The 23,090-nt window shown below is 56.0% G+C and overlaps 1 protein-coding gene across 8 annotated transcripts in view; it reads left to right on the forward strand.

Moving 5' to 3' along the window:
- PRR5L (proline rich 5 like) overlaps positions 1 to 23,090 on the forward strand; it is a 143,584-nt gene that overhangs the window by 114,702 nt on the left and 5,792 nt on the right. For 6 of the 8 annotated variants that reach the window (XM_014851028.3, XM_070487532.1, XM_070487533.1 and 3 more), the window contains 4 exons: positions 4,988 to 5,045; positions 9,714 to 9,805; positions 12,806 to 12,946; positions 17,869 to 17,995. In XM_014851028.3, coding sequence (XP_014706514.1) covers positions 4,988 to 5,045; positions 9,714 to 9,805; positions 12,806 to 12,946; positions 17,869 to 17,995 — 418 coding nt within the window. The remainder of the gene's footprint in view (positions 1 to 4,987; positions 5,046 to 9,713; positions 9,806 to 12,805; positions 12,947 to 17,868; positions 17,996 to 23,090) is intronic. The other 2 variants (XM_070487537.1, XM_070487536.1) reach the window with 1 other exon arrangement.

Here is a 23,090-nt window from a genome sequence, read left to right on the forward strand (position 1 = left end):
ACAAAGGTTGATGTGGTTACTAGATGAGATGACGTATGCAAGGTGGGTGGTACGTAGTGAGCAGCCAAGGAATGATGGCACTTCATCTCTTTGTATTTTTTCTTATCATTGCTAAAGTCAACTGGAGGAATGGGCTTTGGATTCAGACCAACCTGGGTGCAAATTCTGGTCTCATTTGCTAGTTGCTTCTCTGAGCCTCAGTTTCTTCATCTGCACAAAGGGCGTAGGTTTGTGGCAAAGGTAATATGAGATAATGCATGAAAAAGGTGTCATACAGCGCCTCACAGAGTAAGAACCAGTAAATAACTAGTGGCATTCTTCTGTCATCATCATCATCATCACTGCTGAAGTGATGGAAGCGACAGTGGCTAGCAGCCTTAGCATCAGCAGGATGCCTGCTGCGAGGAAAGCTCTTCCCTCGGGGATCACAGGGCAGCGTTGTTCTCCTCGTCCCCTAGTCTCGTTGGGTCTCCGTTTTCCTGAGTCCCTCTGGCCGGGTGGGGAGGTGCCTGACGGAGAGGGGTGCATGCCGTTGACAAGCCCTGTGCTGCAGCCACCTACCCTCTCCCCTGCCCTCCCCAGCCTCTCCCTGCCTGCCCTCCGTGATTACTCAGCATGCGCCAGGTCTTTCCAACCCACTGAAAACCGTGTGGTTCTGGATGCCTTTCCCCAGAGAGCCTTGTTTTTTGCATTTTTTTCTAGCTGAAACTTGTTTTTCTGTTGGCAGCCCATTTTTCGATGTCTTAGGAAAAATAGATATGTCAGCTGTTTTTCACTTCCCGGCTCCTCTGCCAGTTCGTTAAAGTGCTGTGTGTTCCACGTCTAAGTTCATTTATGGGGCAGGGGATGTCTGAAGGAACAGCGGGCCGGTTCCAAGTCCCGAATCATTTCCTAGGTGGCTCTATTTGATGTCACCATTTTTTTTGGCTTGAAGCCTTCGGGCTGGGGAGGTGACCGGGTAGGTACCATCGGGCAGGGAGTGCGACAAGAGAAAAGTCAGGTTCTTTCCAGCTCTGTCACCATGCAGCTCCATCACCACCGCCCCACAGCGAACATGTACTCAGCACCTTCTGGAGTCAAGCGTTTGTCAGGGGCGAGGATTCTGTGAGATGAGCCCGGGAGGACAGACGCTCAGACAAACGGTGTAAGGCAGCTGCCTCAGTCAAGGCTGGTTTTTTCTTTTCTCTTTCTTTCATTTTTCTTTCTCTCAGCAGCCTTAAGCCCCACTGATGTCCAGTTGGCACATCCAGCAGACAGGGCGGGCTTCGTAATTTGTGGGGCCCAGTGCAGAATGGAAATGCGGCCCCGGCTGGGGTGGGGGAGTCGGTCTCCCCTTCCCATGAGCCTGCTGCTGCAACTCATGGGGGACAGATGACCCTCAGAGATGGTAACCTTTGTGCTCTCAGTGCCTAGATCAGGGGGTCCCCCACTGCGTCACCAGCACTCAAGCCACAGCTGTGCCAGCCCAGGATGGGGAGGGCCTACCACGCCTCTGCCCAAGATGCTGTAGGGTGCATGCCCAGCCCCAACCCACCCTGCATCAGCCCCCACCAACACAACGCTGTACCACCTAGGGAGTAGGATGCACGGGGGGAGGGGCAAGGGAAACCCGGCAGGGCCAGACGCCAGGGCATGGGGGGCAGGGGCCTGAAAAGCCCTCCTGGGAGGCAGTAGGAGGCAGGACCATGGGGAGCTGAGGCTCTAAGCAGCCAGGACATACACGCTCCATTGCCTCTCAGACTTCATGTACTAAACACAGATTCAAGGATACAAATAGGAAGAATTGAAGATGGAACTGCAGAGCACTCAACCCCCAGGGCGGGGCCCTTCAGAGCACGAGGCCCTTTGGAACATGGGACCCTTTGGCCTGTGGGGGCCTGTGTGACTGCAGATTGCCAGGAGAGGTCCCTGACCCACTTTGAGACCCAGGTGGGGTAGGGATGGGAATGGAGCCAGTCACCTAAGCTGGAAGATGCAGGTTGTCCCCAGGGGTTTGAGCCTCGGGTAGATGGCGACCCATGCTCCTGGAAGGTGGCTGTGGGCTAGACTGACCTGAACGATCTTACTCCACCAGCACATGCCGCACAAAAGATGGAGGCCTTACTTCCAGCCTCAGCTTATTCAACTGTAAAATAAGGGCAAAATCTATGAATTCCTAGGGGTATAAGAATTTTCAAGATGCTTTTGAAAGGTGCTTTAGCTTCCTGGAAAATGGGTCCACCCAATATCGTCAAAACTGTGCAACCAATGGACTTTGACCATAGGCCTGGGGAGAGGAGGGGCTGACTGGGTGGTCCTTAGGCCCCGTCTGAACCCAGTCTTGTTGCTCTAATTTCACTCCACGCTACAGAATCTCCATGGGGTATATTGTGAGAATTTTTAGAATGTTTTCTCTTTCATTTCTCCATAATACACAAATATCTTCTTTTCCTTGAAAAAAATTTCTTTTCCCCAAATGTCTACTTGAAGGGGGAAGAACTGGAAAGTAGAAGGACGGGGAATGTAGGCCTTTTAAAACTTTTTCCCTTAAGATACAGACAAAGTGAGTTTTATCAAATGAAGAAAGTGTCAACAGATTTAGGGCCCCGTATCATTTTTGTCCCTCTTAAAAATGTTCTCTCTCTTATCTTGATTTCTTAAAAGTACAAAATGGTCTTCAGCACCAAAACAGGTGGTATCTACTCAGCGGATGTTTGTTACATGTCTGCTTGTTCTAGGCACTGTTCTCAGAGCCAGGGCTGCTCCAAGAAGAAGGGGTCCTCACATCCTAACACCTCTGACAGAGGGCTGGAATTCCTTTCTCTTATTACCGCTAGGCTCTGATTTCTCCCAGTGCCTCAGTGCCCCCCTCCCCAAAATGTAGATAAGTATAGAGATGGAACAACACGATGGAAACTGCTTCCTAGAGGGGGTCTCTGTTACATTTGGAGGGACACCTCAGAAAACGAAGTCAAGGAGGGCTCGTAAAGTTGTTTTGGGAGAAGGCTGGGGCAGCAGTGTTGACGTTAGAGGTGGTGACAGAATAACGGCCTCAGGGGCCCTTGCACAGAGTGCGAGGGGACGTTCTGAGAGCCTGGTCTGGACCAGTGACAGGGACCTGGGCAAAGCCTCCAGGCGCCATCTGGGATGTCTGCCCAGGACGTCTCACAGAGGGACTGCCACCTGCAGGCACCTGTGTAGTCCCCTCCCGTTCCGCTCGGCTGCCGCAGAGCCTTGATTTCGGTAATCTGAATTGGGTGCTGTGGTGTTTTCTTGCTTTCTGACCCAGAAGCTGCTAGGACTCACTGTCGTGGCTGGAAGGTAGAGAACACAGCTAGGGTTTTGCCTTAATTAGCTATCCATTCTGTAAGTCTTCGTAAAGGAATTGGTTTTTTTCTTTAACAGTTAGTGTCCTCCTGGAAGATGTCACCGTCCCTTTGATTTGGGGTTCTATCTGCCGTCTTGAGATGAAATGGTGGCCAATTACTTTTTAAAATTAGGTCATATCTTGTGACTCTTAGTAGGACCTCTGAAATTTGGTTTATGTGCATTAGTCACAGAAATGTGATATTTTTGATAGATATTTTAATATTTTTGATGTGGGCCCCTTTGATAGATATTTTAATATCTATTTTGATGTGGGCCCCTTTGATAGATGCTTTAATATTTTTGATGTGGGCCCCTTTGATAGATATTTTAATATCTATCTATTTTGATGTGGGCCCCTTTGATAGATATTTTAATATTTTTGATGTGGGCCCCTTTGTTACTGACTCTCTTTACCTCCCACTCCTTTTGTGAAGAGAGTTGGACTAAGAGAAAAACTATTATCATCGTTACCCGCTACCACTGATTGCTAGGGACATAAAATACTGTGTGTGCGTGCGCGTGTGTGTACAATGATTAATCTCATGAGAACGTCATGGTATTGTTGGTAGGATGCCATTTTACAGATGAGGAGCTCAAGACTCAGGGAAATGAAGTTCAGGGTCGCACAGCTAGAATGTGGCTGAGCTGGCACTTGAACCCCATCTGATAGCCAGTTCTTTCCACTCTGCCGTGCATGCTCTCGTCATTGCCAGCACAGGGTTTTATAAAGGAGAACACTAAGAAATGCATTCGGTTTGTAGGATGCGTTCATCTTGGGTCCCCGCCCCAGAGCGCAGGCCTTTGACACTCTGATGGTGTGACGACGTGAGGGCAGCCCCAGCCCACCTTGCTCTCGGAGCGTCTGTGCCTGGCAGAGGCTGCTCTGCATCCTTTCAAGGGGAGGAGGTGGTCTGGGTGGGCAGAGTTGCTTGAAGGCAGCAAAGCAGAGTGGACAGAACGTGGCTTCTGGGCCAGGAAGACCAGCTCTGCCTCCTGGGGGCGAGTCTCTTCACTGCCATGAGTAAAGTCAGGATAACGGCACCGACCTGATGGGGTTATTGTGGGGGTTGGAATTAAGCGAGATGAAGGGCGCAAACCCTCTGATGTCCACAGAACACCCAGAAATTGTTGGCTGCAACTGCAAAAGGGCTTAACCTTACTCTTTCTCTCCACAGCTTTCCCATGCACGCGCTCATCGACGGACACGTACTGCTGCTTAAGAGTTTGTATGCAGTCTCTTTCGTGTTAGCGTGCGAAAGCCTAATTTATCTTTTTTTTTCTAAAACAATCATTATTTCAGCATAATTTACCATTGCCTCAGTGTTCCCTGTTTAGAGTTTGGACGAAGGCTCCAAGTGTCATCCTGCCCTAGAATCAGCCAAGCTCGTGCTGCCTCTGCCCCGGTGGGAGGTATGGGGATGGTGGCTACGCCAGCTTCGTCTCGCTCTTTGCCTTGAGATGTCTCCCTGTCTTCTCCTGAAGCCTAGGCTTTCCGAGAGGACAGAAAGCTTCTTAAACTTGGAGGCGTGACTGGCGCACAGGTGCCGAGAACTCTGTGCCCTCGCCTGTTGGCAGTGGAAGAGGGTTTGTCACGCCGTGAAGTAGCCCAACTCTTGTGTTCTTTGTTCTCTTTTGGCAGAACCAGCTTCTTGCAAAAGGACTGTTGTTTGTGGAGGAGAAGATTAAGCTGTGTGAAGGCAAGTACAAGGCGCCCTCGCTGAGTGGGTCCCTATGACTCAGCCTTTGAGGTCTGGGCAGCCGGAATGCTTCTGGGCAAAGGTGTGGGCGCCTGGGAGTGGTTCACCCATCGTTTCTTCTGCAGCTGGGGGCAGCACTTCGGTTTGAGCCCCGCTCACGGCAGTGCCAGGCGCAGCTGCGTTTTGAGACAGGAGGTGGGATTGGGGTGTTCTCTCTGGAGACCTCTCTAAGGGGCTTTTTCACAGGATGTGTACTGGTGGTGTGCTCTGAAGGGATCAATTGTACGGTAGGTGCTGCCACGCTGTTCCCTCTGGTCCAATCCAGGCTGTTTCCTATTGGCCTTTGTGATGTTTCTTCAGGTCACACGTGACAAGAGGCCTGTCTGTTTGGGAGACATGAGGCTGAGCACGCACACCCTTCCTGGAGTATGACTTGATAGGCAAAGGAAAATCTGCTAGGCTTAAGAGATTTTAGAGCCCAGCTGGCAGGAGAGGAGGGCTCTGAGTGGAGATGGGAGATGGGACCAAAGGCCAGAATTGGCCAACCCGGGATCTGCCGAGGGCTGATCCCAGCTCCCTCCAGCGTGGAACCTGATCTCAGCCAGCCACCTACTTCCTGGGTGGCTCTGGCAAGTTTCTCGTTTCTCTGAGCCTTGGTTTGTATCATTCTGAAATGCTAAGTGAGGCTGGGGATTGGAGGGAGCACAGGGTGTGTGACCAGCATAGCACCATACCCGGCATGCAGGGGCTGTGCGAACGGCTCTTTCTTTTTCTTCCATTCTTGGCTAGATACCTCCATCTCCACCTCTTTGTTTTCTCCCCATTTCCTGGGAAAGAGACTCGTGTCCAGTGAAGTTCTCCTGGAAAGACAAAGTAGGTGGAAGAAGGAGAAACCGACACCAGAGGGTCTCAGGGCTGGGCCCACTGTAAGAGCTCACAAATCTTTGGAAGAATAGAGGCTGGCAACTCACCCTGTCGATTTGAAGCCTGGCTGAACCTGTGGGCTTGAGGCCCTTGAACACATCTATGCTGAGACTCTTCAACCGTATCCATCCCCCCGGCCCAAGGCCTGATGTGGGAGTGACTGGCGTCAACAAGAACTTAGTGGCCCTTTTGCATCTTGGAGCCAGGCTCTTGCACAAGTGTGCAAGGTGGCTGACTAGTAAGGGGAAGAGGAGCATGGTCTCCAGCCACATGGTCTGTCTGTAAGTCATTTGGGGACACTTGAGTGCCCTTCGGAGGGAGAGTTGAGTGTCACCCGAAGTGACACTGAACACAGGTGACTTCAGAGTGAGAACTCAGGAACGAGCTCGACGGAGAAACAAAGGTCATCCCTTGAGCATCACTGGAGAGCCTGGGCCCGGGTGGCTCTCTGGGTCCCCGCTTGTCCTGGGGCCTGAATGTCAGGGTCCTTTCTGCACAGTGAAAGGGTGTGTGGGGCCTTTTAGGGTCTTTCACATCTGCAGCCAGAACATCTCTACTGTTTTATTTTATGCATTGCAACTCTAACAAAGGTTTCTACTGGATCAAAGCATTCTCTTGCCAGAAAGTACAGTTTGCAAACAACTGGTCTGGTCAGCTCTCGCTGAGCACCCTGAGCCGGTCCACCCTCGCTGAGCGCCCTGAGCCGGTCCGCCCTCGCTGAGCGCCCTGAGCCGGTCCGCCCTCGCTGAGCGCCCTGAGCCGGTCCCTCCTCACTGAGCACCCTGAGCCAGTCCCTCCTCGCTGAGCGCCCTGAGCCGGTCCCTCCTCGCTGAGCAGCCTGAGCCGGTCCATCCTCGCTGAGCAGCCTGAGCCGGTCCACCCTCGCTGGGCAGCCTGAGCCGGTCCGCCCTTGCTGGGCAGCCTGAGCCAGTCCACCCTTGCTGGACAGCCTGAGCCGGTCCATCCTCGCTGAGCACCCTGAGCCAGTCCAACCTTGCTGGGCAGCCTGAGCTGGTCCGCCCTTGCTGGGCAGCCTGAGCCGGTCCACCCTCGCTGGACAGCCTGAGCTGGTCCATCCTCGCTGAGCATCCTGTGCTTTACTGAGCGTGTTTGCTTTTGTGTGTCCGCCCACCTTGTCGCTGTGGAGAGGGCAGCGGCCGCTCTTATCCGGGTGTTGCTCCGATGTGGGCAGAGATGCCATCTTACTTCCAGTAATCCTTTCTAGAACTCTAGTGACCCTGACTTGGAAGAAGATTCTCATTCCTGTTCTGTATTCCTCCGGTGGTCTCAGCTCCTGTGGTACATTGGAGGACATTTTTTACAGCACGGTCGTCTAGAACTTACATCCAAATGCCCTGCATCTCTACAGGGCGCTCAGTCCTTGACTTGTGGGCTCTTTCTGGTGGCGAGGTCACCTCCCTCCTTGACCTCTTTCTATCCTGCTTTGTTGCCTCTGTCTGTCTGATGTTCTCTGAACACTTTCCAAAGCCTCTATTTCTCTCTGAAGTTTGCGGCCAGCAATGAGCCGCAGGTTCTCGGAGAGGCACCTCCCTGCTGTGGGGCTGCGGGACCACCTCACGCGCTGTGAGCTTTCCATCTTGGTAGGGAAGGGAGGAAGGTGCCCCCACCACTGACCTGCAGGAGCCCCCTCCCTCCCTGCAGGTCTGAAGGGCCTCCGGTGTCTCTAATGGAAGGTTCAGGGTAGGACCATCATCATAGCAGCTAGAATAGCCTTTTCTCCTTTGGGGTACGTTGTCTGAGTGTCGGGCTCACCTAGTTTTAGGCACCAGGATGCCCTGACATTTCCGATAGCTCTTTCGACATCCCCGACTCCTCCCGATGTGAACTAGCACGGCCTACACTTGAAAAGCCGATGCTGAGTGGTTCATCCAAACGTGCATTGATTATCTACTAAATGCCAGGTCCTTTGCTAGGTGCTGGGGACACGGCGGGGAAGAAAACCATCATAGGATTACAGGCCCTCATGATGCTCACAGCCTGACAATGGAGACAGATATTAATCAAACTGCCATCAAGTATAAAACTGTAACCAGGACCAGTACTGAGAACACAATCTGTAGTAGGGGGATTTGACCAATGGGGGAGACTTTCATGTGGGAGTGATGCTCAAACTGTAACTAGAAATATAAACAGGTGTAGGTTAGGCAAAGAGGGGAGGGGAAGAGCAGTCTAAGCAGAGAGGCTAGCATATGCAAAGGCCCTGTGCCATGAAGGAGCATGATATGTATGAGGGGCTGAAATAAAATCCACATAGTCAGGGCCTGAAGGCTGGGGCGAATACAGAGGAGGATGAAGACACAGAAGGAGACAGCCTCTCCTGGGTCAGGTTAGACTATGTTATGGAGATTTTCTTTATCCTAAGAGCAAAGGAAAGTGTTGGAGCTAACTATTAAGTCCTGCTGTGTCCCGTTTCATATTTGGGTTAAATGGAGTCTCCTTCCACTCACCAGCTCTAGCATCTGTGAAAACCTGTACACTTGATGCTTGCCATTCATTCCTTGGAAGATTTCTGAAATTGACTTATCGATGTGCCCAGCACTGTGCTGAGCACTGGAAGTATGTTGGTGAGCAGGACAGACAGGCCCGTGTGCTCACTGCGTTCTGGTGGAAGAGGCAGAGAGGTGACTGAGCGATCCCAACAGTGTGACGAGCGCTTTGCGAGGCGAGTGGGGGGGCGCTGTGGGTTTGCACTTCTCCAGTGTATCGCCCCCAACCTTTCCAGCTCTGCACGCCTTCGGCCCGGCCAGCTCCTGGTCCTGCCCTGGCAGCCACCGCTTTTGTTGCCCATTGAATTAAGAGATAGAAGATGCTAAGTGAATCTTTCCAGATCTGTTTGGTGGAACTGGCAGTGCCAGTGCTGATCTCGGCTGACCCAGTGTCTCTGCCTCAGGCGAGCAGAGACGGTGCCCATCAGCTGGGCAATCTAGGTCGTTAACCAGCAGACTCCTCTGCCCGGGCCGCCTCTCCTGCAGGGACAGCTCCTCGCACAGCCTTCCACTGGTGCTGGGTCACTGTGCGTGTCTAGCCTGGGGGGCACTTGGCCGCACTCAGCCTCCCTGATCCCGGGGGTGTGAGTAGCCACGGGGTCAGGAGGTGGGTCCTGTGTGTGCAGGGGCCTCTTCAGAGAAGCTGCCCTCCCACTTAGTGCAAACAGTGGCTGGAGGTGACCATTTCCAGGCCCTTTTTTCACCTCCCTCAACTGACAGCTCAAATCCAGACTAAAAAAGCCAGTGTCTTATTAATTAAAAACCAAAATGGTGCACATAATCTTTCCGGATTATGCTGGTCAAGAGCACGGGTTCTGGGATCCCAGCTCTGCCTTCTAACTGTGTGACTTTGAGCCAGATCCTTGACCTCTCTGAGCCTGTAGAATGGGGTTATCGAGTCTCCTCAGGAGGTGTCTTACAGATAGGTGGTTCTGTGCAGCGCCTGGTAATGTGACCATCCTTGTGATGACAGCAATTATGTGATTTTCAAAACTCAGCTCCTCTTCTGGATCGTGGGGGTGGGGGGGGGGGCGCGGGTAGGAGGCATATTTGCTCGCTCTCTGTCGAGCCTCCCCGTCCAGTCCTGCGTTTACTGTAGTAACGCGCGCAGATCAAATGTAGGCAGTGGGCCTTCTCGGCGCCCCACGCTCCGTTTGACGTGGGACTGTCTTCTGGCCTCTCCTGCGAGTAATGACCAGTTCTTCTCTTTCTCCCCTGTCTTCTCGCCCTCGTGTAGGTGACAGTCGCATTGAGGTTCTGGCTGAAGTCTGGGACCACTTCTTCACCGAAACCCTCCCCACCTTGCAGGCAATATTTTATCCAGTTCAGGTCAGTCTTGCTGGGAGCCCCTCCTCCCCGCCGTGGCCGGCTGGCTCCTTTCTTGGCCTTTGCACCTGGGGCCTCCTGGTGGATGGGGGAGAAGCAGGGGCCTGGGCGCGGAGGGGGCTGAGGGCCTCGGGGGATCGGAGCGGGCTCCCTGGGTCTGTACGCAGCATCCAGCCTGAGCGGACAGCACTTGGCGGGCCCTCGTCTCCCTCTGGGTGCTGCGTGGGTCTGCGCGCTCTCGGAGTCGTGTGCTTCCTCTTGCTTTTCAGAAAGAGAGAGGATGGGGGAAGGGCAGTTCTATGTTTCCTTTCTTTCCTTCTTTTCTCTCCCCCTCCCATTCTTTGAAGCACAATTTTTAAGCGAGTTTCCTGTTCCTCCCAAGTTGTGGGAAAGGAGCATGCTCCTTGCCCTGCATAAGGGATTCCTGAAGACGTGACGCAGCAGAAAGAGCTCCAGACTCCGAGTCGGGACTGGGTCTGGGCCAGCTCATTTCATGACGCTGAGCACAGCTCCACTTCATCTCCTGCCACGTGAGGCGTTTCGAGGACAAGATGAGCAGCGTCTCTTAGCGTCTTTGGCTTGTGGCCTCAGCCCATCTTACCACGCATGTTGACTTCCCTCCCTCCACCCTCCAGCAGAGGCTCAGAGCAGGCCTGGTCAGCGCCAGGACAGGATGGACGCCCCAAGGCAGGCTGACCAGGAGATACTCCTGTCCAAAATATATGTCTCTCTCACACTTACGCCGCCCTGTGCTCTCCATCCGTCCTCCCCTGGGGGTTAAGGCTTCCCGTCCAATCTAATGGGGCTGAAGCGCAGGTGTGGGACACAGCAATGACACGCCCTTGGCAGTGGCAGGAATTACCCAGTCCCGGAGGTGAGGGCTCACGTCCTTGTGTGCTCTGAATGGTGTTTTAAGGGAATTTGGAATTCTTTTAAGTATATGTCAAATATTTAAAAGTTGGGAGGTTATGCCTGCGGAGTGCGTTTCCCGGGTCAGGCCAGCCCCCAGCCATTCTGACAGAAGCCTCTGGCCTGCAGACCACTGTGCTTTTCAGCCCACCTCAGCTCCATCTTGCACCCCTGCGAGGGGATTTACAGCCCTGTGTGGACAGTCGGGCCCCTGCCCACAGACCTCGCCTTGGCCAGCAGTGGTCTGAAGACGACAGACTTGAGAGGTAGGGTTGCCAGAGTTAGCAAATAAAAATACAGGATGCTGAGGTTAATTTGAATTTCAGATCAATGATGAATAATGCAATATTTGGGACATACTTATACTAAAAAAACTACCCAAATAGTTTTTGACCAGATAGCTTGTGTTTTATTAGGCAATCCTATTGGAGGGGGCGTGCAGACCTGGGCCTCTCTTAGGACCATTTGAGCAGGGAATTCCAAGGTGTGGTGACCCAGGTGGGTTTAGAATGGCGAGTGTGGGATCTGGGCGTGCATGGCCCCAGCACAGTCATCCGAGGGCCAAGAGGGGCCCTGTTAGGCTCAGAGCCAGGCAGAGCCCGGGTGTGCGGGTCTGAGGAGGGTACTGTCCTGCTCCTCTTGAAAAGCTGTAAGGTCTGATATTTGCCCTTGTCCACCTCCCCACAATTTCTCAAATGATACTGCTGCTGGTCCAGACACCCCATTTTGAGAACCCCTGAGTTAGGGCTTCTCTCTACTGGTGCACCATTCCTGAGCTGTCTCTTAGTCCAGCTTTATCGGCTCGCAGCTCCCTTTGTGCATCGGTGTCTGTGTGGGACCTGCTTCCTCGTTGGACAGGTGTGGCTTGAGTGCCCACTGTGTTCATGGGTGTGGAACTTGGCCTTTGACTTTTCTGCCTTGTAAAGTGAAAGGAGTCCCGGGGATGACACGGGCACAGACCCCCATGAGACAGGCAGGCAGTGCCGAAGGCTGGGCCGTGGTGCCAGCACCGGGAACCACAGGACCTTGGAAAAGGATGGAGGGGAGCACTGCCATGGGAGGTGGGCGGGGACGGCGAGCCCGAGGGGCTGGTTACACTGGGCCTGTGGGGAGTGGGTGGTGGTGTGTGTGTCTGTGGGGACTGGAGGGTGGGGGCATGAGATGGCAAACCCCCTCTTGCCCGTGTTTCTGTAAAACCATAAGGAGTTCTAGGAAAGCTAAAACTGCCTTAAAGCTTGGCCGGCGTGAGGGATGGGAAGCCGCGTCCTGTTTGGGAGGGTACCCTAAGGATGTCTTTGTCTCTCCCAAGAGCAACCAATTAGGTGTGACCATCTATACGTGTGCAGAGGAGAGGCTTAGAAATGGGCCCTTCTTTCTCCTTCTGTTCTGGAAGCCTCGGGAGCTCTGAGATGAGATGGTGTGGGTTTGCAATCCGGCTGTACCTTGAGTGAAGTACCGTCACTCTGGCCGCTAGGGTTTATCTGGGAAGGGGGTTTTATGATAGTCCCTATCTCAAAGGACGGTCGTGGGGATTAAAGGTGTCATTTAGGTCTAGAATACTTAGAATCCTGCCCAGCACATAGTCAGACTCTCATGATTATTAGTTGTAACTTTCATCCTCTGCCCCCCCACAGTTGAACAAGTCCCTGTCCTTCTGCATTCCCAGTTATTTTTCTTCTTGAGTTACAGGTGTTTACACGAGGCCAACAGGTCCTGTTTCCTCCTCTGCCTGGCACATGATGGGTGATAAATATTTAACAGATGAAGTGGAGGAAGCAGCCTGGAAGGAGGCGGGGCGGGGTTGATCTTTTCTCTTTTCTCCCCACCCTCCTCTCTCTTCCTGCTTCCTGAGCGCTCACAGCTCCGACAGCACGGCCCCCATTGTGTGCGTCTTGTATGGTCCTTGGGTCATTTAGGCAGATGAGTCATGCATATCTGAAAGGATGGGGGGGCCAAGTCTTGGATTCTTAGACGGCGCCCCTGGTCCTTGCAGACGCCTCATCTTCTCCCCATTTGTTGTCCGGAACCCTGTGTGGTTGATGACAGGTCCAGCGAGCTCTCACCTCCCAACCCGGCCTCTTCTCTCCTCCCCAGGGCCAGGAGCTGACCATTCGCCAGATCTCCCTGCTGGGCTTCCGCGACCTGGTCCTGCTGAAGGGGAAGCTGGGCGACCTGCTGCTGCTGGCCCCGTCCAAGCTGCCCTCATCCATCGTCCAGATGTTGCTCATCCTGCAGGTGCGGCCCCAGTGGAGACATGACCCCAAGGCTGAAGGAGGACACTGTCACTGTGGGATGAAGGCAGGGGACTGAATGACCCGTGCACTTTAGCTTGGCTCAGTGTCTTTTGGCTTGTTGTCCATGTTCCTTGGTTCATTTGTTCACTTGCTATGTGTCCCCTGAGTGCCTCTGAGGTCCCGGTGCTATGCTCGGTGCTGGGATCCTGGTGGCGTGTGCGAGGGGCACGATCCTATTGTCAGGAAGTCGCCGCCTGCTCTCCTCTCCTGTTGTGTCAGGGCCACAAGCTGCAAGTAACAACCAGAACCCTGCCTGACTCAATCCAGACCAGGAGCGCACTGGAAGGTCCCCAGCGCAGCTGGGCTTCCCGAGGGCCTCCAGCAGGAGGGAGCCCGTGTCAGGCCGCAGAGTGCCCACCTTTCTCCACTTACGGATCCCTGCTCACCTCATCTGCCTTGTTCTCGCTGACGCTGCTGCTCCTGGCCTGCCCGGGCTCCCTTGGCCTTGCTGGTTCTGGCTCTGGCTCTGGCTCTGGCTCTGGCTCTGTCTCGCTGCAGAATTGCGTGCCGTCCTTTGATTTGCACCTCATGAAATGTAGATCCTACAGCCCGTGTTTTTCCACCCAGAGACGACCAGGATGGTTGCCTAGTGTCTCTTGATCCCAATTCTAAGTCAACAGTAGAAGTTGAGCCCACTACTGTGTGTGCCAGGCACAGGCCGAGGACTTTGAGTGGGTTCTCTTCTGAGTCAGATAATCTAAATGACCACCTTATGAGGCAGGCACTGTTGTTATTCCCATTTACAGATGAGAAAACTACAACCCCAGAAGTTTACATGCTTGTCCGAGGTCCCTCAGCAGAGGAAGTAAGGTTCAGGGGAGAGACTTCGATGGTCTACACCATCAGGCTGCATGACTCCTCTTTGCCCAGGCAGCTATGACCTTGAGTAGGGTCAAGTAGTATGAACATGGCCTCAGCAAGCCCAGTCCTATGGTCAGGGCGCACAATTCCAAGAAACAGGGCTGCTGCACTCCCCCACCTCTGTACCAAGTTCACTGCTGCAGCATCAGCTCTGAGCCCGTCCTCAGGGAGATGGTTCAGCCTGGACCAGGCAGGTGGGGACCCTGGCTGCCCTCCCAGCAGCGGTGGAACATGAGGCACGGGGCCCTGATCGCCCCCTCCCTGGATGCCATTCTCTCCAGTTCTCTGAGCTGGGCCATTCCTGTGGGCGTTCTCCCCCTTTCTTGAAAGCAGAAAGGAGGAAGAGTTGCCTAATAGGATGAGAGGGATTAATTGGCTGGAATGCCGGGTCAAGTATTTTATGGAAGGGACAGAGAAGGAAGGGGAGAGAAAAGTGTGCATGCAGCTCATGTCTGAGAAGCAAAGAACAGAGCTGGGATCCCAAATAAGGAGTCTAGAAATGAGCTCTTGGGGATCTGGCCAGGAAGATGGGAAAGTTGGGCTTCCACCCTCCCGTTTCCAGTGTAGTATTTTGGGGAGGAGAGGTGATCCGTTTGGTGGTGGTGGTTTTGTTTTTCTGGGAGGATAATTGAGGTGAGGGCTCTTACCTGTGGGCCACAGACCAGGAGGGCCTGTTTCTGTGGTAATGAAAACATCTACCACTTTCTGTCATTCTGGGCCCTGTGCCGGACAACCCAACAGCCATGTGAGAGCTGTTGGCACCCTGAAGCTTATGGGGAGGTCTAGATGCCTGGAGGAGCCTTCCTCACTCGCTGGCCCCTCCCAGCTTGCTCTCCACGGGGCAGCGTCAGGCTCTTCAGTGGTCCGAAGGGTCTTAGGAGACAGCCAGGTCTGTACCCTGGCCTCGGGCCCAACCCCCCTCTCCAGCCTTTACCTGACCTGACACCCCTGCTGCTCAGTGCCTGGCCACACTGCTTTCACCTCTCCCTGCCGGGCGGGGTCTGTGTCCCGCTGCTCAGAGCACTGGCTCTCCGGCCACAGCCCCCATGGGTCAGGGCAGCTGTGTGTGCTTTCTCCTCCCTCCTGGGCCCTCGCAGCCACCAGGGGCCCAGGCACACAGAGCGTGTTAAGTAGACATTCGTTCATGAACGGTGGCACCAGCTCGTGAGAGCCTGTGCGGGACCGACCCCAGGTCTCTGGCCTGAGTCCCGTGGTGGTGACCATCACGCAGGCCTCTCTCCTGGCAGAGGGAAGCGTAGTCGGAAAAACTCCATGGTTGTGACGAATGTCTGGGAGGTCAGGCAGGGAAGCAGTCCCTGTCTTCCCGCTCCACAGATGAGATGCAGGGTCTGAGATGGTGGCTGACCAGCTCAAGGTCACGTGCTCATTAGAGAGCCGGTTGGTACCCCTCCTCAGCTCCTGCTCTCTCTACTTTCCACTTGGCCTTTCTTAGCCTCCACAACCTCCCCTCCCGCAGTCTCCCAGGGTGCTCGGAAATGCCCGTGAACTTCCAGATGGTCCCACTCCAATGCAGGGCATTCGGCATTATTCCCCTGGGGGCCTGTTCTTCCTCACCCTGGGACCTGGAGAGCCTGGGCTGGGAGTGTGACAGTGATGAACACGGGTCTCTCCCCAGTCCAGGTCCGTCTTCCTGAGCAGTAGGGGTGGCAGCTTCTGGCTCTGAATGGAACTTAGAGGTTGTGCTGCCCTGGGACCGTTCCCGCTGCAGGAAAGCTGGGCCCCGGTAGTTAGAATTGCTCCCGCTCCCCGCAGCCCCGCTCTCCACAGTGCCACGAGGTCTGGGGTGACTTCCCTGCCTGACTCTGACAGAGAAGAAGAGAGAGCCATTTCTCAGGCCTTCACGGCTCCCTTTTCCAAAACTCTTCCCAAATGTCCCTGCACACACCCCTCCCCCTGAATACACACAGGACTCAGCCTTCCCTACTGTGGGCTGTGTGCTCCTGTCCTCAGGCCGAACCGGGGAGTTTGAGCGCTATGGGATCTGGTTCCTCCTGGCAGGTGCAGACGGGTCCTGAGATCGTCCTAGAGCTGCCCACCGGCCAGGCAGAGGCTGCGACCTGTGCAGTCACCCAGGGCCCCACGCTCAGCAGGGCCCAGGCTTGGTTTAATTCTCTCCCACTGCCATCTTGGAATTCTTAATAATTTTTGAACAAAGGACCCTGCATTTTCATTTTGCACTTGCAAATACACAGCTGGCCCTGCAGCCAGGTTGAGGGCAAGGGCAGCTCCTTCCTGAGGGCCACGTGCAAGCCAGGTTCTCAGCAGCCCCATGGGAGCAAACGGTCCAGTTCCACATCACACATTCCTTACCCGTTTTCTTCCCACCTCTTGCCTTTTCTCCTTTCTCTGTCATCCCTGTCTGTTTAACACTTATGAATTATCAGGAGGAAAGGCTTGGGGGAGACGTTAGATGAGAAATATTGAGGAAAGAAAGTGGAAAAAACGTTTCCGCGGCTCTGAAACCCCATCAAGGTGGTTTTGGGGCCACTTTGCTGTTGAGGCCTGGGGTGGGTCCCCGGGAGCGTGAATAAGGCTCCCCTCCCCCGTCTACGGCCTGCTGGGCAGATGTGTATGTCTTCCTCCGAGAGGGACCTCCTTTGCACTTCCCCTTTCTTTCCGCTGCTGGCTTTCCGCGGGGTCAGCTCAGGCTGAGCAGAATTGGCGGCTGGGGCATGAGAAGCCATTGCCTTCTCCCCATCGCTGCCTTCCAGTGCCAGGAGCCCTTACTGAAGCCACCCACTTTTTCTCTGCATCTCCTCCTTTCTGACCCCTTCCCAGCCCTGCCTCCAGGTCTGCTGCACGGTAGCCCCCTCCTTGCCTCCTCTGTTTCCTTAGCCGCCCACCCCCTCCCTCCACCACCCCCAACCCCGTCACTCTGAGCTGAGTCAGCCTGTTTCCTGGGAGCTTCATCTCCCCCACTGACCTCCAACCTGTGGCATTGGCCCTTCCGGCTCCATTGCCCGACCGTCTTTCCCTCCCATCCCCGAACATTCCGGTGCAGTGGAGAGCTTTTACTTTTTAAGTGATGGTGATTTAAAATCAATTCTGCTTTGAGAATTTGGTGGGACAACCTGTCGGGCTGAGCACAGCCCCACGGAGCCTTGTCTCTCTGCTCGCCTGCAGCCCCTCCATCCCAGAGCGTGGCTTCGAGTCCTTGCCAGGGGAAGACTGAATTCCCTGGGCGTCTGCTGGTTTTCTGGAAACGCTGGTTACTCCCTGGCTCCTTCTGGTGGTGACTGTGTGGCCGTTTGTTTCCGCCATGCTCCCTGTGGGCCTTGCTCTGCGGCTCGGGTCACGCTGCGCTGTTGAACTCACTCTTCATCTCGGTGCTGAACCTCTGTCTAGTTCCACAGTGACTCTTCCTTTCTTCGACTGTTCTGGGCTTTTCCATATTCTGTCCCTTTCTTTTCTAGCCTGGTTACAAGCGGCAGTAAGATGTGTTCGGAGCCACACGGCCTGGTTCCTGTCCTGCCTTTTTGCCACTTACCAGCTGTGTTTTCCTGGGCAAGTGACTTAGCCTCTCTGGGCCTTCATTCCCTCATCCGCAGAAGGGGGACGGCGAGAGCGCCTTCCTCCTTGGGTTGTTGGGAGGCCTCTGAGCTGGATACGCGTACGGTGCTGATAGAACATGCACACAGGTTGAATGTGAAGCAGTCACTGCCAGTGCGGGTGGGATCACTGTGGGTGGGACCAGTCAGACGTCAACCCTGGAGCTGGCATGGGGACAGTCCCGCCCAGCCTGCATTGGTGGGACTCAACAGGAGTGGCTGCCATGGTACCTGCCATGCACTGTTCTGGGCACCGTGACCCATGACAAGTGACTCAGCTTCAGGCCTCAGTTCCCTTTGCTCCGGCCATGAGGATGCTGCCTACTGGCGTCCCTGCCTTGTACGCACAAGGCGGGCAGTCAGGATTTGTTGACTGAGTGCCAGCTGGCCTGGAGACTTTGATTGACCTCTCTCTCTCGATGTTCATTTCCAGAGTGTTCACGAGCCCACAGGCCCTAGTGAGGGTTATCTGCAGCTGGAGGAGCTGGTGAAGCAAGTGGTGTCTCCTTTCCTGGGCATCAGTGAGGACCATGGTGTCTCAGGCCCCACGTTCACGCTGGGTAAGGGGCCGACTCTCGAGCTGCTGGGAGCCTCAGTGATCACACTATCAGCTGTGTGTCACTGAGCCCCGATTATGTGCCAAGCCCTTAGCTTCCAGTGTGGCTCTGTGCAAACCTGTGCTTACTCATCACTCACGTACCCTGGCTAGCCTGTGTCACAGCAACCTTCTTGCTCGGTGATTCCTCCCCAGGGACGGAAACTGTGCCTCTGGGGTGATGCTCACCTGATCTGTGGCTTTGATCTTTTTCATGTGCCTGCCACGTAATTTTCCTGGATCTGATACCAGAAATGGTGCCTTATTGCCCCTGCCCCCACCTGAAGGGAAAACCCACCCGGGGTGGATTCCCTGTGGAAGCTGCCCGAGACGTGGGGCCAGGTTGTTGCGAGTGTGGCCATATGGGATGGAGCTGCTGCTCCCGCTCGTTTCTGTAGGTGCCACCAGGGCCTTCCCGCCCAGGAAGGGGCTCCTGGACTTGGGGACAAATCCCATCAGGGCCTTTTTCGGTGGCTGTAAAGCTTGCATTGGTGAGTGTCAGGCTCTGTGCCAGGCCCCCTGGAGACTCTAGAGATGAAAGGATCTGTTCCTTCTCTCAGAGAGCCCACAGTCTAGATGGCAAATGGCTCTATAATAAGGCTTATCCTAAAAGACACTCCTCAGTCACTTTCTGAAATAAAGCCCTAGGTGCTGGGACTTTTGTTTGTTGCCCTTTCTCCAGGAACTGGAATGGTGTCTATGCACAGTAGGCACTCAAACAAAGATGTTAGATGGCTGGCAGGCCCCGCACCCGAGGCCAGGGGGCCGGCACCCACAGGGAGGTGCAGGGCAGAAGGAGATGCCCGCATGTGGAAGCCGCCGCCCCCCCTCTTGCCCTAACGGAGCTGTGGCTGAGCCTGGCCAGAGCTGGGGGAGGAGCCGTGCCAGTGGAGTTCCGCCCCTTCCTGGGCCTCGAGGCTGCGGACACACGGGGCAGGCCGGCACCAGGGGTTCTCGGTCAAGTTTCTCTGGAGACAGAGCCACAAGTCAGAGGGTGCTGGCCCCAGCCTGCTGCCTGCCGGGTCCCCCTTGTCCGACCGTCCCTCCCTCATTCCACTGAGAGCTGGAACAAGCCAGAGCAGACGTGACAGCTGAGGGGAGACAGGCTCCTGCCCTCCCTCCCCGGAGCCACCTTCCTGCTCTTCGGGCTCCGAGTTGGGGCTGGGCTGGGGCGGGAGGAGCCAGGGAGATGTCGGACGCCAGCGGCCAGCTGGGCTGTGGCAGGACTCCGCCACCAGCTGGGCCTGGCGCCCGGGACAGGAGATTCACTCCAAGAGGGGGTGCCTTCAGCTTTCAGCGAAAGTACAAATAATGGCTACTTCAGTCGAGTTGTAAAGCAGAGGCCTTGAGCCAAGGGCAGTCCTGGCCTCTGGGGCGTCGTCTGTCTCGGTAGGGGCAGAGAGGGAAGGGGATGGCCCTCTTTTGATTTTATTATTTCCTCAAATGTGTTCCGAAACCCCATCCTGGCACCTTGTGAGGTGCTGCCGGTGTATCTGTGTACTAGTCCTTTGGCCCCTTGGGCACACGGTCTGTCCCGTGAGGGGGTCACGGAGAACAGATGGTGACTCATCAGCATACGCTTGCTCTGAGCGGGGCCACGGCAGGGGTGCGGCACGGGGACCCAGAAATCCAGGAAGACTCCCCGGAAGAAGTGACATCTGTGATGGGGCCTGGAGGATGAGTACAAGTTAGCCAAGTAGACTGGGAGGGCAGCCTGAGGCAGGCAAAGCGAAGGATCTTTGGGGGCCTTTTCGGGGTGGGAAGAACAGTGAGCAGGAGGGTGTGGTGTTGGAGGAACTGAAAGAGCTTCAGAGCTGCCAAGTGGCCGATGGCAAGGGAAGCCACTGGACACAGATCACGTCCTGGGCACTGTGTGGGGTGGGCAGGGTTCCAGGCCACGGCGGGGGCGCTGCTGTTCCCATTTCATGGGTGAGGCAGATGAGGATTGAGGTCACTGGGCTGTTGGGGCCAGGATTCCGGAGCCCCAGGTCTGCACTTCCCCAGCTGTCCTGCAGGCTCCAGCCTCCCCCGAGCCCACCCACTCCTGGAGGCAGTCCGTCCCTCTCATTCCTTAGCCCAAGAGGCACTGAAGGCCAGACATTTCACCTCCAACCTCTGGGCACCAAAAAGCTAAGGTGGCCGCTGTGCTGCCTGCCTCGTCGAGGACACTCCTTCAGGAGAAAGTAAAAAAGCTCGTCCCCAGTAAAGCGGAGACGAGCATAAGTTTATGTTCATCCCGCTTGTGGGAATGAGTGTAGCGAGGAGATGCCTTGGACCTGAGGAGCCCCACACCCACTGTGGGCTCTGCCCCTCTGTCCGCCCTGGGCCTGGCTGGGGTGGGAGAGGTCACGGCAGCTGGGCCGATGGGCTCCAAAGCCACCGCTTATCAAACGCCTGTCACCTCTCAGCTACTGAGCCCTCACTTGGCGTGGATTCATGTTGTGCTCGCTGCCGTCCTGCTGAGGCGTGGGTTCCTCAGGCTCAGAGTTGTTAAGAACAGTCCCCAGGGTCACACATGGGGGAGGTGACCAGAGCCAGAGAAGTGGTTTTCACAGGAACCCCTCGCTGCACCAGGTGCCCACCTGTGTCGTGTTGACCCCATGGGGAGTCTGGGGGCGTCTCTGTTCCTGCCAGGCGGCAGATGGGCATGAGGAGTGAGCTTCAGCCCTGTATGTGCAGGGCTTGCTCCAGAGAAAAGACGAGCCCGAGGCCATAGTGGAGTGAGTGAGTGTGTGTGTCCTCCCCTGCGAAGCTGTCACTTTTCTAGGGACCAGGGAGCGCGAGTGAGGAGGGAGACAGTGATATCACGAACATGTGGACGCCAGGCCTGTGCGCCCTCCCTGGGTCCCCTGCTCCCCACTTTGCCCAGGTGCCGGGTCCTCATGCAGCGGGCGCCCGGCCTGCTCAGCCAAAGCCCTGGCCTCCTGCAGGCCTCCCGCCTGAAGAGCGCCCGTCCACGCCTGGTTTCTCTCTGGGGGTTTGAAAGGAGCCGCTGCTGTTGGCCCCGTGTAGGGTGATGAGTGCCAGGGCTCAGCAGCCCTCGGGCGGCCCCCCCCCCCCCAGTGCCACGCCGAGTGAAAGGCAGGGGGAGGCCCGAGGTGGGTGCAGCTCGCTGGGGCGTCAGCCAGCGCCCCCCTGCTCAAAGGGCCCCGCAGCAAGGGAGGGAGCAGGTTTTAGGCCCTGGGGGTGCCCACCGCTTCCTCGGGCCCTTGATGGGAGGATCCCCTCCTTGAGGGGCAGGCGCCGGCCTCCGCTGGTGCAGACAGCGAGCAGGGCTCTGTGGGCCCAGTGCGGGTCTGAAGGCCACCGAGGGGCCCAGCGGCCAACCGGTGGGGAGGCAGCCGACGCCTTTCTGGGGCTGGCTCTGGAGTCTGGTGGGAGTTGGTGAGGAAGCACTGCCTGCCCAGGGGACTCGCACAGCCCGGCGGGCCTGTGGTCTCGGCGCTGCCCACACCCAGTCTTGGGAGCCAAAACACTCCACCAGAAAGCAGAAGGCAGAGCCGCAGCCTCGCCCTGAGCCGGGGCAGGGGCCAGCGGAGGAGAGGGGCGGGGCGGGACGGGCAGCCGGCCTTGGAGCCGCGGCAGCGCTGCAGCGGTGGCCTGCAGTCACATCTCTGGGCCTGGGGCGCTCAGAGGAGGAGGAGGCTGACCCCTGCGTCTGTGGTCTGTGGCCCCGGCGGCGGAGGCAGCCGCGTGGGCCACTCCAGGGAGAAGCTGTGCGTGCCTCCTGGGGGCCCCACACAGCATTCGGGCCCTGCTGTGCTGGGTAGTCCTGGCCCGATTATTTGTCAGTCTCCCCGTTAGACCGTGCGCCTGCTGAGGGCGAGGAGCGCGTGGGCCCCCGGTTCCCAGGCCTCGCACCCCTCGCCTCTCAGGGAGTGAGTGAGCCAGTGGCCAGGCTGGGGTCAGTCGCTGAGTCCCTGTCAGGGAGCAGGCCCCTCTGAAAGGACCCCTCTGCATGGCGGTTCCTCTCTGAACCCCCAGGTGCCCTCGTCTGTATCTCTGCCCCAACAGTCGTCGTGTGGGCTGGGTTTTAACAGTTATTTCAGGAGCTGGGCTCTGCTGTCAGCCCTGGGCTGGAATCCTGGCTTCCTCGCTGACTGTCATGGTGCTTTAGCATCTCGGCTTCAGGTGCCTTTTCTGCAGAATGCTCCGGAGATGATGTCAGCGTCAGTGAGGTGCCTCCCTTTTGGATACAGTTCCAAGCACACAGTGGACCCTACCCTCCACCAGACACACACACGCACAGACACACACACACACACTCTGATCTGGCATGGCTCCACCCCCTGGGCCAGGCCCCACATCGGCTTTATGTTTCTCAGCAGCAAGCACGGCATTTTGCACATAGTAGCTGAGGAAATGTTTGTTGAAGGAGGGATGGGTTTCCTGAGACCCCCTCCCTGAGGCTGACCCCCCTCACTCTGGCTCCAGCTCTCAGTAGCAGCTGAAGTGGCCGCTCCTGTCTGTTTGCTGCCCTGTTGAGCCCTCCAAGAGCTTCAGTCAGGCTGCTGGACGACGTGGGGGCACCTGTCTGCGACATCTTTCCTGGCTCCTGCTACCCAGCTGGGGCCCCTGGAAGTGATGGAATGAATTCTCACTTCCTCCAGAGATGCTGCATGTGTCTGCTGTGCACACCTGCCCCGTTCAAGCTGCCCTGTATCCCCTCTGCCTTTGTTCCAGCTCTTTTCTCTCCCTGGACTGTGTGTCCCCTCATGTCTGCCTGGCCCAGGTCTTAGCCACGCTGAAAGCCTAACATTAGTCCTGCTCCTTTCCAGATACCCGTCCCCAAGCAGAATCATTCCCTGGGTTGCCACACTCCCGTAAGACATCACTGGAGTCTCTGTGCACAGTAGACATTGTGGAGATGCTGTCTGCCCCTGTGGCCCTGTCATCTACACAGACCCCGCCCCGCTCCTGCCCGCAACCACCTGGTCTCGTTAACACAGAGACCTGCACGCAGACCAAACAGTCTGGCCACTCTCCGGCCAGGCTGGGTGTAGGGTTCGGGCCACAGCACAGGTTTCCCACCAATCTAAAGTGTTGACTTTTAACAGCAG

Source organism: Equus asinus, chromosome 17 (assembly GCF_041296235.1).
Source record: "Equus asinus isolate D_3611 breed Donkey chromosome 17, EquAss-T2T_v2, whole genome shotgun sequence".
Classification (NCBI taxonomy): domain Eukaryota; kingdom Metazoa; phylum Chordata; class Mammalia; order Perissodactyla; family Equidae; genus Equus; species Equus asinus.